Source organism: Thamnophis sirtalis, unplaced genomic scaffold (genome assembly GCF_051295495.1).
Source record: "Thamnophis sirtalis isolate CommonGarterSnake01/CBP01778 unplaced genomic scaffold, rThaSir2_p1.2 scaffold_9, whole genome shotgun sequence".
Classification (NCBI taxonomy): Eukaryota; Metazoa; Chordata; class Lepidosauria; order Squamata; family Natricidae; genus Thamnophis; species Thamnophis sirtalis.
The window spans coordinates 46,148,264-46,162,514 of NW_028261389.1; the positions used below are offsets into that span (position 1 = coordinate 46,148,264).

The 14,251-nt window shown below is 34.3% G+C and overlaps 1 protein-coding gene across 7 annotated transcripts in view; it reads right to left on the reverse strand.

Moving 5' to 3' along the window:
- Positions 1-14,251, reverse strand: part of CNOT2 (CCR4-NOT transcription complex subunit 2) — a 78,947-nt gene that overhangs the window by 1,932 nt on the left and 62,764 nt on the right. For 5 of the 7 annotated variants that reach the window (XM_087723449.1, XM_087723446.1, XM_087723443.1 and 2 more), the window contains 9 exons: positions 14,135-14,214; positions 11,594-11,719; positions 9,756-9,880; positions 8,589-8,709; positions 8,322-8,478; positions 6,124-6,185; positions 5,965-6,014; positions 4,352-4,452; positions 3,609-3,753 (listed from right to left, as the gene is read on the reverse strand). In XM_087723449.1, coding sequence (XP_087579575.1) covers positions 3,609-3,753; positions 4,352-4,452; positions 5,965-6,014; positions 6,124-6,185; positions 8,322-8,478; positions 8,589-8,709; positions 9,756-9,880; positions 11,594-11,719; positions 14,135-14,214 — 967 coding nt within the window. Of the gene's footprint in view, positions 1-3,140; positions 3,167-3,608; positions 3,754-4,351; positions 4,453-5,964; positions 6,015-6,123; positions 6,186-8,321; positions 8,479-8,588; positions 8,710-9,755; positions 9,881-11,593; positions 11,720-14,134; positions 14,215-14,251 lie in introns of all 7 variants that reach the window. The other 2 variants (XR_015697750.1, XM_087723447.1) reach the window with 1 other exon arrangement.

The window sequence follows — 14,251 nt, forward strand, 5'->3', positions numbered from 1 at the left end:
TCTCCAATACTGTTAACATTTTAAACTTTCTGTAATTATGATAAATTCTTCAACTTCTGAGGCAGTAAAACATATTCAAACCATGACAGGTCTACTTCTATGCTTAATAGCTGTGATATTTTTATTATAGAATACAATATTTCATTTCTGTAAACTGTAATTGAACTGACTAAACCAGTGAGGCAATTATTTTTCACGTTTGCAATGCATATTGGATTATTTTAATTATGAAATAACTAAAATCAACAGAAAACAATCATTGCTTATCAATATATCAATATATGCTCTGTGAAGCTTGGGTAATATTTAGCAGCAAAGATATGCAACCATTTATAAAATCCAAGATGGATGAATATTTTCTCAAGAATTGTTTTTAAAAGTACCTGAAAAGAAAACAATCAAATATTAATTGCTAGAAATTAGACAAAAGATGGCACAAATGTTTCTCTTTCATTTCGGTATCAGGGATGAATCTCAATAGAAGTTAATATGTGTAGCTTAGGGTTGCTGAAGGCTGATTGGCTCTGGTAAGAGATTTATTTTTAAAAAAATCTTAGGTTCAAGAAAAAGAATGCCTCCCTATCTTCAGTGATCCTTGTGATAGATCAGTCAACAAGTAGACTGGTACATATTCTGCAAGTAACTATTTGTAGTATTTCTTATGCAAAGAACAAAATCAATCTCCATCTATTCCCTCTAAAAGTAAAATATTTATCTTGTCATACTTGAAGAAGCAGAGAAAGGTACAAATTATAGTTTAATATCTCCCTATTAAGAGGCATATTTTGGAGTGGTAATTAAGTAAAATGCTTTTCATTATTAAGTGCTTCAAGAATATTACTAGTTTTCTCCCATTGATAATATTATATTTCTATTACTTACACACAATAAGGACAATTTATTCACTTTATTAGCATAGTATATATATATTCGTAGATTTTCACGGGTGTAGGTATGTTGGTCTTGTTGTATTCGGGTCTTTTCCCATGTAATCTCAATCTTACACGGGAAGAGACCCGAATACAACATTTTGTTTCAGTAAGTGGAATGATTGGTTGTGTGGTTGTATCTTGATTGGTAGATTGGTGCTGGCTGTGTGTCCGGTGTTGTTTCGTGTTGTAACAGTCTGGGTGGTGGGTGGGACTTGTTTGTTGACTAGGGTTGGTTTCCAGATGTCTGGTAGGTGGGAGGTAACAACGGACACACAGCCAGCACCAATCAGCACCAATCATGATACAACCACACAACCAATCCTTCCACTTACTGAAACAAAGCCAGCACTCCACATACACCCACCAAGCCCAGCCTGAAGATGGCGAGTGAGACCTCGCCGAAACGTTGCCAAGACAATCTCAACCTTACATGGAAAAAGACCCGAATACAACAAGACCAGCATACCTACAAACACACACACACACACACACACACACACACACACACACACACACGTTTTTGTAGATTTTCAGAGGTGTAGGTATGCTGGTCTTGTTGTATTCGGGTCTTAGCCCGTGTAAGATTGAAATTGTCTTGGCAACATTTCAGCGAGGTCTCACTCGCCATCTTCAGACTGGGTTTTGGGCTTAAAGTGTGATCGGAGCTGCCATCTTTCCTTTATAGAAATACATATACATATACATATACACATACATATATGCCTTGCTATTTCCAGAAACTGAATGGCATACGGTAGTAAGTAATAGGATTAAAAACAGAAATAAATTAATACAATCACAATTCAATCCAATAGACCATTATTTGGGGATAGTGTGATCTTATTAATTTCCAAATTGTTTTCAAAGTCTTGTTTTTGCAATTCTCCAAAAATGTAGTAAGAAAGCAGTGGACTAGTATTCCTCAGAAGGAAGGAGGCCTTCATCAAGAAGGCTCAAATTCAAACTCCCTGAAGATGGCATTCACTTTGTCCCAGATATTGTTAGAATAGTAAATTCAATTCAGAGATATCCTAGGCCCTAAGCAAGGCTTTCTGACACTTTCATTCAGAAAGTAATTGATAGCAACACAGCTCCCACAATACTACTGTGGCATGGGCACTCATAACTACCTAATCCAAACAGTTTTCAAGGTAGTTCCATCTACAGTAAACTGCAATAATCCAACTGGTGACAAAGTGGCAAGAACATGTGTGGCTACAAGGACTACCAACCGAGGAGAGACCACAATTAATACACAAGTTGAAATTGTGCGATGTTTCTCCTGGTCATAAAATCCACCTGCTGTTCAACTAGAAGCTAGGACTCCAAAAGGACCTCAACTTGCAAGCCAATTCTATCAAAAGCAATAAAATGAATAAAAGATGAACTATTTCTATATTCAGTTGGATTCAGCTATAACCAGTCTTTCTTTGTATGTCCTAACCTATTTTTCCTCCTACTTTTCCCCTAAAAATCCTCAGGCACTGGGTCAGTCACTACATCTCTTGTCTGGCTGAAGTAGAGACACATAATGGCCTATTATCAATATGCTGTTTATATGTCACTCTGTGCCAGCAGCTGAGCTCTTCCATAGTTTTATGTAGATGTTACACTGTGGGAAAGCAAGGACCAAATAGTAAATAAATGGCTGAAAAGTGATCTCCCTTCACTCATCATCACTAACTGGAATTGGCCACTTAGGAAAGAGTATACCCAATTAAAGGCATGATAAACGATACTGAAAGCTGCTGAGAGGGCCATCAAGACAAGTCAAATCCATCTATCCTGACCCTATTAAAGGTCATCAATGAGACTAAACAATATGGTTTCAATCTCTCATGGCAGTCTGGCTTGAATCCTGACTAAAATCAGTTGATTTGATATAGCCAGGTTCTTTGTAACTATGGTTCAATCTCTGCTAATGTCCCTAAAAAGAGAATGGTGTCTGAGAATGGCCAATTACTAGTTCGAGCTATTGTTTCTTGAGATGTAAGACATCATCCCCTTTTCTAGTGGAAGGCATCACTTCCTCACTCAAGGATGCATTTACCCAGCATTTTCTCATCTTCCTATACTTTCACCAAATAGATACAGCAAGAAACTAATCTATAGGTAGAAGCTAATAGCACAGAGAACCCTGTTTACTTCTTCAGGGTTCACAGATGCAGATCAATCCGAGATAACTTCACAACACAAAGCTTGTATTACCTCAGCTGAATCAGCTCATCCCGTATCTGTTTAATTAAAAAAAAAAGCATATTGAAAACAAAAAAATAAGCTTCATTTAGTAGGGAGTCAGGATATGTTTCTGATCCATAGAAATAAAAGATCAGTTACAAATAAAAACACAGTGCATGAAAACTGACCCAAGGCAACTGACATTAAATACATTTAAAACAGTTTTCTTCCACCATATATGCACCTTCATTCACCTGGTACAAATTTTTAGAAATGAGATGTCATTGCATTTTAAACTAGTACTAGTCAGCATGTCTCAGTAAATAGAGAAGCCTGCTGAATAGCAGTAATTTTTTTGCAATTATCTGTAGTGTGTTTTCTAAACTCCAAGCATGTTTACTAATCCAAAAGACTCCATACTCCCAAATAAGAATCTTTAATGAAAAAACCCTACAGTAATAAATAACATGTATTTTAAATATCTATCTAAAAAAATACCTTCGCTACTTTTCTCCAGTTAAGACAATCAAAGAAATAGTATGTTCCCCTCTCATATGTATTGGTTTTCATTGTTGGCTCCATGCCTGGTGCTCTGGTAATCCATACTCTCTCTTCTTTGTGGTATCTCCAGTCTCGATTAAATCTTTCGTCATCCAATCAGGAAAAAGAAGATTCTATTAGCTGGACTGATTTAAATTTGTTAAAAAGCAAAATTAGAATTAACAAAATACCTTTATCTATACAACTATATTAAGTATGTTCTATATGCAACAATAGCTTATAAAACTATTTTTATACTATAATTTTCCTTTCAGCACTTAACCTAAATAAAATGGTAGGTTCATTGAAGGAAATATTTAAATATTTAAATTGGAGCTGCTTGCCTTACAATATTTGAGAGTTTTATAGAAAAAAGAAACACTTATCAAAACTGACTATTTATAAATACAGGAGTCTGCTGAATAGAATCATTTTTGTGAGCATCCATAATGTCTTTTCTAAACTCCAGGCATGTTTACTAATCTAAAAGATTCCATACGCCTCACATACTTCTGCACCATGAAGAAAGTCTACAAGTAGAAGGGTTTTTTTTAAAAAAAATTGAATAGTTTTTGCTTGAATTTCCATGCTACAGTAATTTGCATACTAGAGTAATTTGTTTTTAAAAGAAAAGCTATTCATGATTTTAAAAAGTGAATCTGAATATCCTCTATGACAAAATTCACTAAAACATGACATACAGCTCTACTGCTGCTAATAGTTGTAATACATCTCCTCCATTCATATAATAGAGATAAAAGAGTAGATCTTCCCCATAGCGACCAAGCTTTATTGCAGCCAACTGAAAAGGGAGAAAAAAAAAGACTTTCAAAATCCAATTTAAGTTTTATTTATATTACTAAAAGATGATTAAAAAATAAAGATGTTAGAAATGAATTAATTATTTGATGTTACACATATACATCTATGTAGTTGGTAAGAGACAGAAGGGCTGCCAGAATTTTTAATTGGCTTCCCTAAATTTCCCCAATGTTTATTCTGGTACCTAAGTTCCAGTGGTGGGTTCCGGATCCCATTGCAACAGGTACGCTGCAACTGGGTCGGGTGCCCACCATGAGCACGTGTGCAACGCGCACATGTGTACCCACCGCCCGCGATGCTCCAGCTGCTCAGTGGAGCACTGCGCAGGCACCATACACTCCGTGAGCATGCACAAATGCCCCAATCGGCTCAAATAGCGGTAAGGAGAGCAAGTGGGCGGGCCCTCCGGAGCACCATACCAGAATGGTACCTGGTGCTCCCAGCAGGCACTGGTACGCACTGCTATGTTCAGTAAGAATGGTAAAACAAACCAGAGAATCTCTGTCCATTAGTATTAAACCTAAACCAGAAGTACTATTTCTCAATAAACCAAAATCATTACCACACACATAACTTAAAATTCCTGATAGTTAGGAGAGATTGAAACCAAACCTCTTAGTACTGATATAATGACAGACAAAACAGTGGTAAAGATTTCCTAGTCTGTTTAGCTATTCTTCTGTCAGGCATAACTAAGTAGAGATGACAAGCAGCATCCATACTTGTATTATATTTGAACAGGATCTAAGAGAATGTGCATTATGAACCACTATCCAAGTATATATTTTACTTTAATGCAATAATGTCAGTGTGTGAAGTATCCTACTATAATTTACTTATTTGGGAGAACTAAGTGAAGAATTAGAAAATTTTTACTTTAGAACTTGTTTTCTATCATACCATTATAATTCTGTACTCTGCCTGTAGGTAATTAGAATTCTGGCCTTTGATAAAATAAATCTTCTGCAAATATAATTGTTTTAAGTACTTCATCAGACTGCCATTTTTTACATACATGCAAATTCCGAAAACACAGTAATACTTTTTCAATGGAAATAGCAAAACTGTACAATATATAGATTGATTATACTGTTAAAGTAGAATGTATGTTAATAAAAAATGTCTATCTATTCTTCCAAAATATAAACTAAGAGCAAATGAAATAATTTTATTTAATAAAACTTTTTAAAACTATTTATTAAGATACTTTATATTTTAAAGAAACTTCTCTAAAATATAGAATAAATGCATACCATAAAAGGAAAATGTAGGAATAATATTTAGCAATTATATAGAGATTTTTTTAGCATTGGAAACAATTTACATATATTCATCCAAAAAACAGCTCATTAAATTAATATTACTGCAGAATGACACTTCATTTATGCCATTAGATGTTAATACGATATATACAGATTGTCATAAATATAACAGCCTGAGAATTTTTTTTATTTCTATTTTATTCTGTTAAGGGACCATAAAGTATACTCACCTTATCCCTAATGTGAATATTTGTTAAGTATTCAGAAGGAACATGGAAGTCTGGATAAGGGAATGAGATGTGATTTAATTCTTAACTCATGATACTGATTTTCAAGAATATTAAGAGTATATCAAGTTAAAAATAGATATATTAATTGATCAACCTTACCTATGTCTTGAGGTCGACAGGGTGAAGAAGCCCAAGGTGATGCAAATTTGGGGTAAAGATTTCTGTACAGAAAATATTTATATATATATAATTGATAAAGATTATTCCTTCGCAAAATGCTGTTTCTTCAAATATAAAAACAGAGGCTGGTTTGCACACTATCTAATTTAAACAGATTATCTGGAACTAGATTAATACCAAGAATTAGATATTACAATAAATACAAAACACTGATTAGAAATAGTGAGAAAATATTTAATAATATTCAATACTAGAAGAAATCTGTGATTAATTTTAACAAAATAGGATGTATCAATATTTACATATTAAATTAGAACCTAATATTCAGTATAAAAAGATATGCCAAGATGACTTAATTATTTTCACGAATTGCTATATACTATAATACTCTCTTATCAATACTACCAATACTTTATTGATAATAACAAGTAACTTTGTTAGATCCTAAGTAGGCCAGATGAAGCAATTAAATATAATTCTATATTGTGGTATAATGTTGTCATTGAAGAAATTATGCCATTATGTCAATACAACATAATACCAACTTCTGGCAATCATAATCATCAGAAATAATGCAACTCATAATTTATTCGGAATTAATAAATGTACTTCTGTCATTTGACTCTTATATTTTTGAAAGAATTGAGATGTTATAGACCACGGGTATCAAACTCGTGGCATCACATTGCTGTGATGTCGTTTTATGACATTTTCCCCATTCACGGAGCTGGGGTGGCCTGTGGGTGAGGCCAGTTTTACACCCCTGTTATAGACAATCCCATCCTAAAATTAATGTATTAAGTTGATGTTTCACCGTGTTACTATTTTGTCATTGCCATTACATGTTGTTGCAGCAATCAATTATTAACATACAACTATCAACAAACTAACACTTTTTTTAGTCATATTATTTTTATGCGTATCATTAATCATATGTCATATTAGTTTTTGATTGTGACTAAATTAGCATTATTTCAATATTTGAAAAAGATATATGTGGGAATAACTATTAAAATATGAATGAAATTTGTTTTTATTAATCTGATATAAACTTAATTGGATCAAAAAATGGTGCAACCATACCCTACTTGTGCAAAACTTTTGATAGTCTCATTTTATTCATAAATAGTGGTAAAATATGAGTACAATAATTTTTGCTGAACTCACAATTGGCTGAGAAACTACATAAAAAAATGCCTCATAATAGTGTCATTTCAACTTGGAAGAAAGTCTCATCGGAATGCCACAGGGCTATTGCTTTGGTTCTGTACTATTCAACATTTCTATCAATTAGCTTGGATGAGGAAGGTGGGAAGATATGTAGCATGTTTGTAGCTCATACAAAGCTAGGATGACCAGAACCAGAGGGTAAAAACTGCAACTCAGATGCAATGTAACAAATAACTTCCTGACTGAATATGTTGCCAGCTAGTGAAAAAGGTTGCATATATGAAGTGATTTCTTTTTCACTACTGGTCTTCAAACAGAGGCTAGATAATCAATTGTTAAAAAATATTATAGTGGATTATGTACTGAGTAGAAAGACATGCTGGCTCTGTGGTTAGAACGGAGGCTTGATGATTGGCAAAGTGACCTGAGTACAACAGGGCAGGATTAGCTCCTGCCACTTGCTCCAGCTTCTGTCCAGTTAGCAGTTCAAAAGCATGTAAAAATGTGAATAGGTGAATAGGTACTACTTTGGTGGGAACCCGTGCGGGGATGAGAGAGGAGCCTCAATTTGGACATTATCACTTAGCGGTGTAGTCACTTTTGTTGCCAGCAGTTTAGACATTAATGGTTATTGTTGTATTATTTTGAGGGGACATTTATACTGTTATACAAGCTGTATACTCACTACTTTACGTTGTAGTCAAGTGTCATTTCTTCAGTGTTGTCATATGAAAAGATCTCCTTAAATATTTACCAAATGTGAGGGGATGTACTCACTTCTATGATATCACAAATTTGTGGTTTTTCTGACGTGTTATTTTTATGAATATTATACCCAATTTATTAAAATATTGTTGAATTATATATTAACATCTTGAAGAGAATTGCATGAATGCATATTTTAATTATATTTTTAGTTTACCTTAGTAAATAATTTGGAAGTGTGGTTATTCAAAAATAAGTGACTAATTTATATTAAATAATGATATTAATTTGAAAATACTTACTCGGGAGAATTGAGATTGAGACCTAAAGTTGTCAAGTCACTTCCTAATGCAAGATGTACCATGCCAGGGTCTGTCTCTGCTGCCCTGATGAATGTTAACAAACCAATCATTCCAAACTGGTCTGTCACCATCCCTTGTGGAATGTTGGTAACCCGACCTAGAAAACATAAATCAGAGTATTATCTAATAATACAGAACCAGTGTCATCTGAAACATTAGTAAAAAAATTTACATTAGTAAAAAAAACAGCAGATTTAGCAAACATACCATCAGGTAACACCTGAATCCCCTTTTTCTGCTGGTTATTGTTTTGCGTTGTTGAACTTTTATCTCCAGGAAATTTTGGACCATCTGCACTAGATGATGTTTTGCCTGATGTATTCAAATTCTGTTAAGAGATATAAAGAAAAAAAATCAATATAAAAATTGTAAAAAAATACATGACCAGCTAATTTAGTTAACTGGTGTTTACAAAACAGCATCCTACAGGAAGTTCTCTCATCTCTTATATTTCTATGTTTATATGAAGTAAGATCATCCATGTATCAATACATTGTTAGTAACAAACAGCTTCTCTATTGTGTACAATTCAAGGGTGATAGATAGATAATAGATAATATTGTCTGGAATTACTAATGGCTTTAATGACAATAAATTAAACTTCAGTCCTCCCAATATTAAAGTTCTGTTCAGGGAATTCAGCTATTTTTAGGTTTCTAATCCAGGGTCTGTGCAAAGCCATATGTATTTTACTGGATAAAGTAGACATGCCAAACAGAGAGAGACTATGATTAACCCCTTCAAATTCTTAAATACGATTGAGGAATCCAAAGACTTTTGGTTTACATGGCTTATATGTACTGTATGAAAACTTAAAATTAAGAAATATTAATATAATGTATTTATTTAACTTTGCAGACCCCCTGAAAGGATCTTGGAGACCCACAGAAGTCCCCAATCCACACTATGAGAACTGCTTTCCTAAAGCATTTCTCTGAATGGTTCCCTTTAACCAGAAGTGAAGCAAATGGAAATTGGGCAAATTTCCATTAATAAATACAGCACTGCATTTGAAGAATATTGTCCCCCCGTTTGCTAATTACTTCTGTTATTTGATATGGTTGGGCAAGGAGGACTGGTTTACTTCTTTGTTCCTTTATTTTCCATCATTATTTTTCCAAATAACTCAAGCCGGCAAACAAGCCCAACACACCTTCCTCCTCCCATTTTCCCCACAACAATCCTCTGAGGTGGGTTGGGCTGAGACAGAGTCAGTGGCCCAAAGTCATCCAGCCAGCTTTTATGGCTAAGGCTTTTACCCATGATTTAACTGCCTTCTTAAAGATAAATACATACATAATACATACATATAGTACATACATTCATGTGTGTGTATGTGTGAATTGTTTTTTCTTTAAATTACGGCAAACTTACAGGTTTACTGTCATCATTACTTGATGTTGGATCTTTGTAGTTGGAGCCTGGTAATGCTGGAAAATCTTCATTGTGTATTGAAAAGTCCTGGGTTTGCTCATTTGCTGGTTTTGTTACCATCCCAACTACATTGGGAGATAAATACACCACACTGAATTATTTAAATTATAATAGTTTTCATTTTCATTTTATTTCAATTTATTTGTACTATTTTATTATTATGGATTTTAATTTTCATGTTGAAAGTGAACCTCAAAATATTTGAAAATGAAAGAGACGTAAATTGAGTAAGTAAAACTACAATTTGATAATTAAAATTTTCTATAGCATATGATTTTACTTTAACAAATATAGAAAAAGTAAAATATCAATCTCAAACCTTCTATTTGTAGAAACAATAATGAGTTTAGAGGAATATATTGACCCTATTCAGTTTTTGATTTCTTTAAATAGTCAAAAACATTATAATTTTTATCTATGAAGCTAACAAGATTTTTAAAGAAATATATATATTTAATGTAAATGTGTAAATTAGGTTTTAAAAAGCACTAGCAGTTAATTACTTTTCAAATTTGTTTTGTTACATTACTACAATATAGTCACATAATTTGTAATATTCCAAATTGTACTAATGATTTATAGTAACTAAATGAAAGTATAAAACTGTAAGAAGAAAATACATGGTTGAACTACTAAAACTAATTATATCTAAGAACAAAGGTATAGTTTATGCACACACATTGGATACACAAGGTAGAGCTGGACAAAATGTCTATATCAGCCGAGTCCCCTCATGCTGAACCTTTGTAAGTTTAGAGTGAAGGATTGTGTGAAGGAATCCTTTCTTATTCTGAAATTAGCTTGTCTTGATTCTAAGTCTTTGCCTTCTGTTACTCTTCCTTGCAGAGAACAAGAAAAACTATTTATATTTACCGTTTAGTATTTCATATGTATTACAATAGGATCTTAATCTATTCTGGGCTCCTACATTTATCACCAATATAGCTATACCATGATAACTAGGACATCTAGATTTGCCTCCTATTGCCTCTGATGAGTCCCTGCATTTTTTTTTTTTTTTGCAAAGAAATATTTTGTTTTGCTATTGCCTCCTTCCTTGGGCTGAGAGAGAATGACTGCCTCAAAGTCACTCAACTGGCTATGGGCCTAAGGTGGAAACAAAACACGGTCTTCTGGCTTCTAGTCTTGTGCCTTAACTACTACACCAAATTAATTTTCTACGCTCTGGTGTCATCTTTAAAGGTGCTGGTGACTACCTTTAAAGTCCCACTTGGCTTGGGGGGGGGGGGTTGTTACTTACAAAACCACCTCTTCTCATTCATTTCTATGTGTCCTTCATTCTGGCAGGAGAGACATGCTGTAAGCACCATTAGCCAAGAAGTATCAGACAGCAAGATGTTGAAAAAGATCCTTTTATGCCATGACATTTGACTTCTGGAACATCATTCCTTCTGAGATTAAGTTGGTCTCCACCCTGCTGGCCTTTTGTAAGGCCCTGAAGATCTGGTTTTATGTTCAAGCCTTTGGTACCAGATATGTGACAGAGCCGATGTATTGGGTGTGTTGAACCCACACCATTTTATACTTGTCTGTTCAAAATTCCACTCAATTCTATGCATTTACTAACAGCAAACAGGTTTTGGAGTGGCAGCTAAATAACTTACAGACAATTTTCTTTTAGGAACCTTCATTTCTCAGGCAAAAGACAGATTAAATAAATAATAACCCTAGGCCAAAGGTTAAGTTTAGCAAAAGCTGTTATTAATTATTAAGATATCATAGTATCATTACTGTAAGGACACCAGATTCACACTCACCATAGGGTGCCCTTCCAGCTAGAGGGTTTATTAATGGAGTTGGATTTCCACTTCCTTCCCTTCTATTTCTGTCCGCTAGTGCTGGAAAATCTGAAAGATCCAGTCCTGTAACATTTTCACTGCCATCTAAAATAAAATATGTTGTTTTTAAGTTTATAAATGTCCAATAATGTATTTGGAGAACCATACATACATATCATAAATATACAATTCTGTAGAAACTTAATGATAATTATATTCCATTTCTTCCAAGTTACGATACCTGTAGCTTGGGAGAAAGAAGACATGGGGTAGAGGAGAGAGAAGGAAAGAACAAATAGTGATTTAGCCTCTAAAAGAAACAAGCTTAAAAGATAAGTATTAGCCTTATGTAGTATCATGCACATGATACTAAAAACAGGAGAATTCAAATATGTTTATATCTGCTGGAAATCTATCTATGCCAAGAGTCAGAGGTCCAAGAAATCCCTGTCCTATCTTGCTGCCAACTTCACTTGTCAGAAGATGGTAGAAAGAACAAACGGGTAAGATATCCCAGACATAATCCTTACCAACAGGGAGGAATTGAAGAAGTGAAGGTGACAGGAACCTTGAGAGAAAATGGCCAGGTTATCCTTGAGTTCATGATATCAGGGGGAGGAGGAATAGAGAAGAGTCAGACTTGTATACTGGATTTCTTGAATTCAGACGGAAGGTAGGAGGGATCAGGCTTGAAATCCTGAGGAGAAAAGTGTCTGGAAAGAATGGGAAATCCTACTAAACAAGGTACCGAAGGCACAAGTATAAACAATTTGTACCAGAAGGAAAAACTGGAGACATCTTAAGAGAACATGTGGATACATTTATACTGTCTAAATGTTAAAAAGAAAAAGGGATATGGATACAAAGTGGAAGGAATGGCAGTAAGGAAGGATACAAGGCAATCAGCAGAAACTGTAGGGTATGTTTCAGAAAGGCTAAAGTGTAGAATGAGCGGAGGCTTGCAAAGAAATACTTCAAACAACAAAAAGGCTTTTTGGAGGGGGTGAGGTATACATCAGAAACAAAAAGGCAAAATAAGGTCTGCTGTGAGCAGAAAGAGATAAATTGGTGATGGATGATGAACAGAAGGCAGAGAAGCTCATATTTTATATGTCTACTTTCAGAAGTGAAATTACACCTTCATTGGCCATCTATATTAGATTAGAGTGTAGTATCAAATGCGCTCTGTGCTAGACAATGTGCTTTTCAACATTTTTAATAATAACCTCGATGAAACTGAGGGAATGATGATCAAAATTTATGATACCACAAAACTGGGAGGAATAGTTAATACTTCAGAAGAGAAAGAGAAGATCTAAATAGGTTTGAACACTGGATCTCAAAAATAAACAGGATGAAATTTAACAGGAAGAAATGTAAAAAATTGCATCTGAGAAAGGCACAAAAGTATAAGATGGGAAAGTTCATGTGAAAAAGATCTTATAGATATATTATATAAGCCAGCTGTGTGATGAAGTGTTGCTGAAAAGGTAAATGCTATTTTGGAACATATTAACAAGAGCATATAGTCCAGATCAGGGGAAATCGTTTTTCCACACTACTGTATTTTGCATAGTTCTGGGCATCACCGTTTTTTTTTTTAAAAAAAGACTGATAAATGGGAGTGCATCAGAGAACACTAAGATGATGAAAGCACCAAGCCCTATGAGAAACAGTTAAAAAACTGTGCATGTTTAGCCCACAGAAGAGAAGACTGAAGTACATAATAGCAGTCTTCAGGTTCCTAAAGAGGAAATCTATTATCCCATATTCAGACAAGAGCTGAATCAATAACTTAAAGTACAGGAAAGGAGAGTCAAGTTAAATATTACGAGAAACTTCCTGGCAATAGGAACTGTGAATCAGTGGAATAGCTGCCCCAAAAAGTAGCATGTCCTCTTCGCTGGGGGCAGGATAAGCATCTGTCCAAAAGGCTTTAGCAGATCCTGCACTGAGCAGGGCATAGAAATAAATGACCTCAATTAACCTTTCCTATCCTATGAAAACCAACTAATACTTGTGATCCAAAAACTACAAGATATTCAACCTAGGCTTTTCTGTTCCTGGGTAGTGTGAGAATATCTACTAGCTGGGAATAAGCAGACACTTTTTTTTGCTTATATTGTAGATTTAATTGTAATTTGAATTTCCCTTTGGTTTGTTTATTGTATACTGCCCAATAACATGATCAAATTGAGTTGGGCAGTATATATGTATGTAATAAATAAATACAAAAAGCCTATGATTCCAGAACTGTTACATTCTGCTTCATTCAGTTTTGCAGATACTAGACATCTATGGCAACATATGGATTAGTGGATTTGGTTCATTATTAAAACTGGAGGGCAAAGGATATAAGGGGCTATGGAAAAACTGGCAGAATCACCTCTTTCACTTATGAAAATGAAGTCTACTGAAGACTATGAATACCTATCCAAATACTGAGAAAGTAACATAAAATACACACACAATAAGCTTCCAAATGAAACTCTAAAGAATGAGGATTTAAAATAGGCTTACCTGTTCCATTAAAAATATTACTTGATAAAGAGTTATTCATTCCAAATGCCTGATTCCTATTCATTCCAAATCCAGACATGCTAACATAAACAAAAACAGAAAAAAGAAAGCTTACAT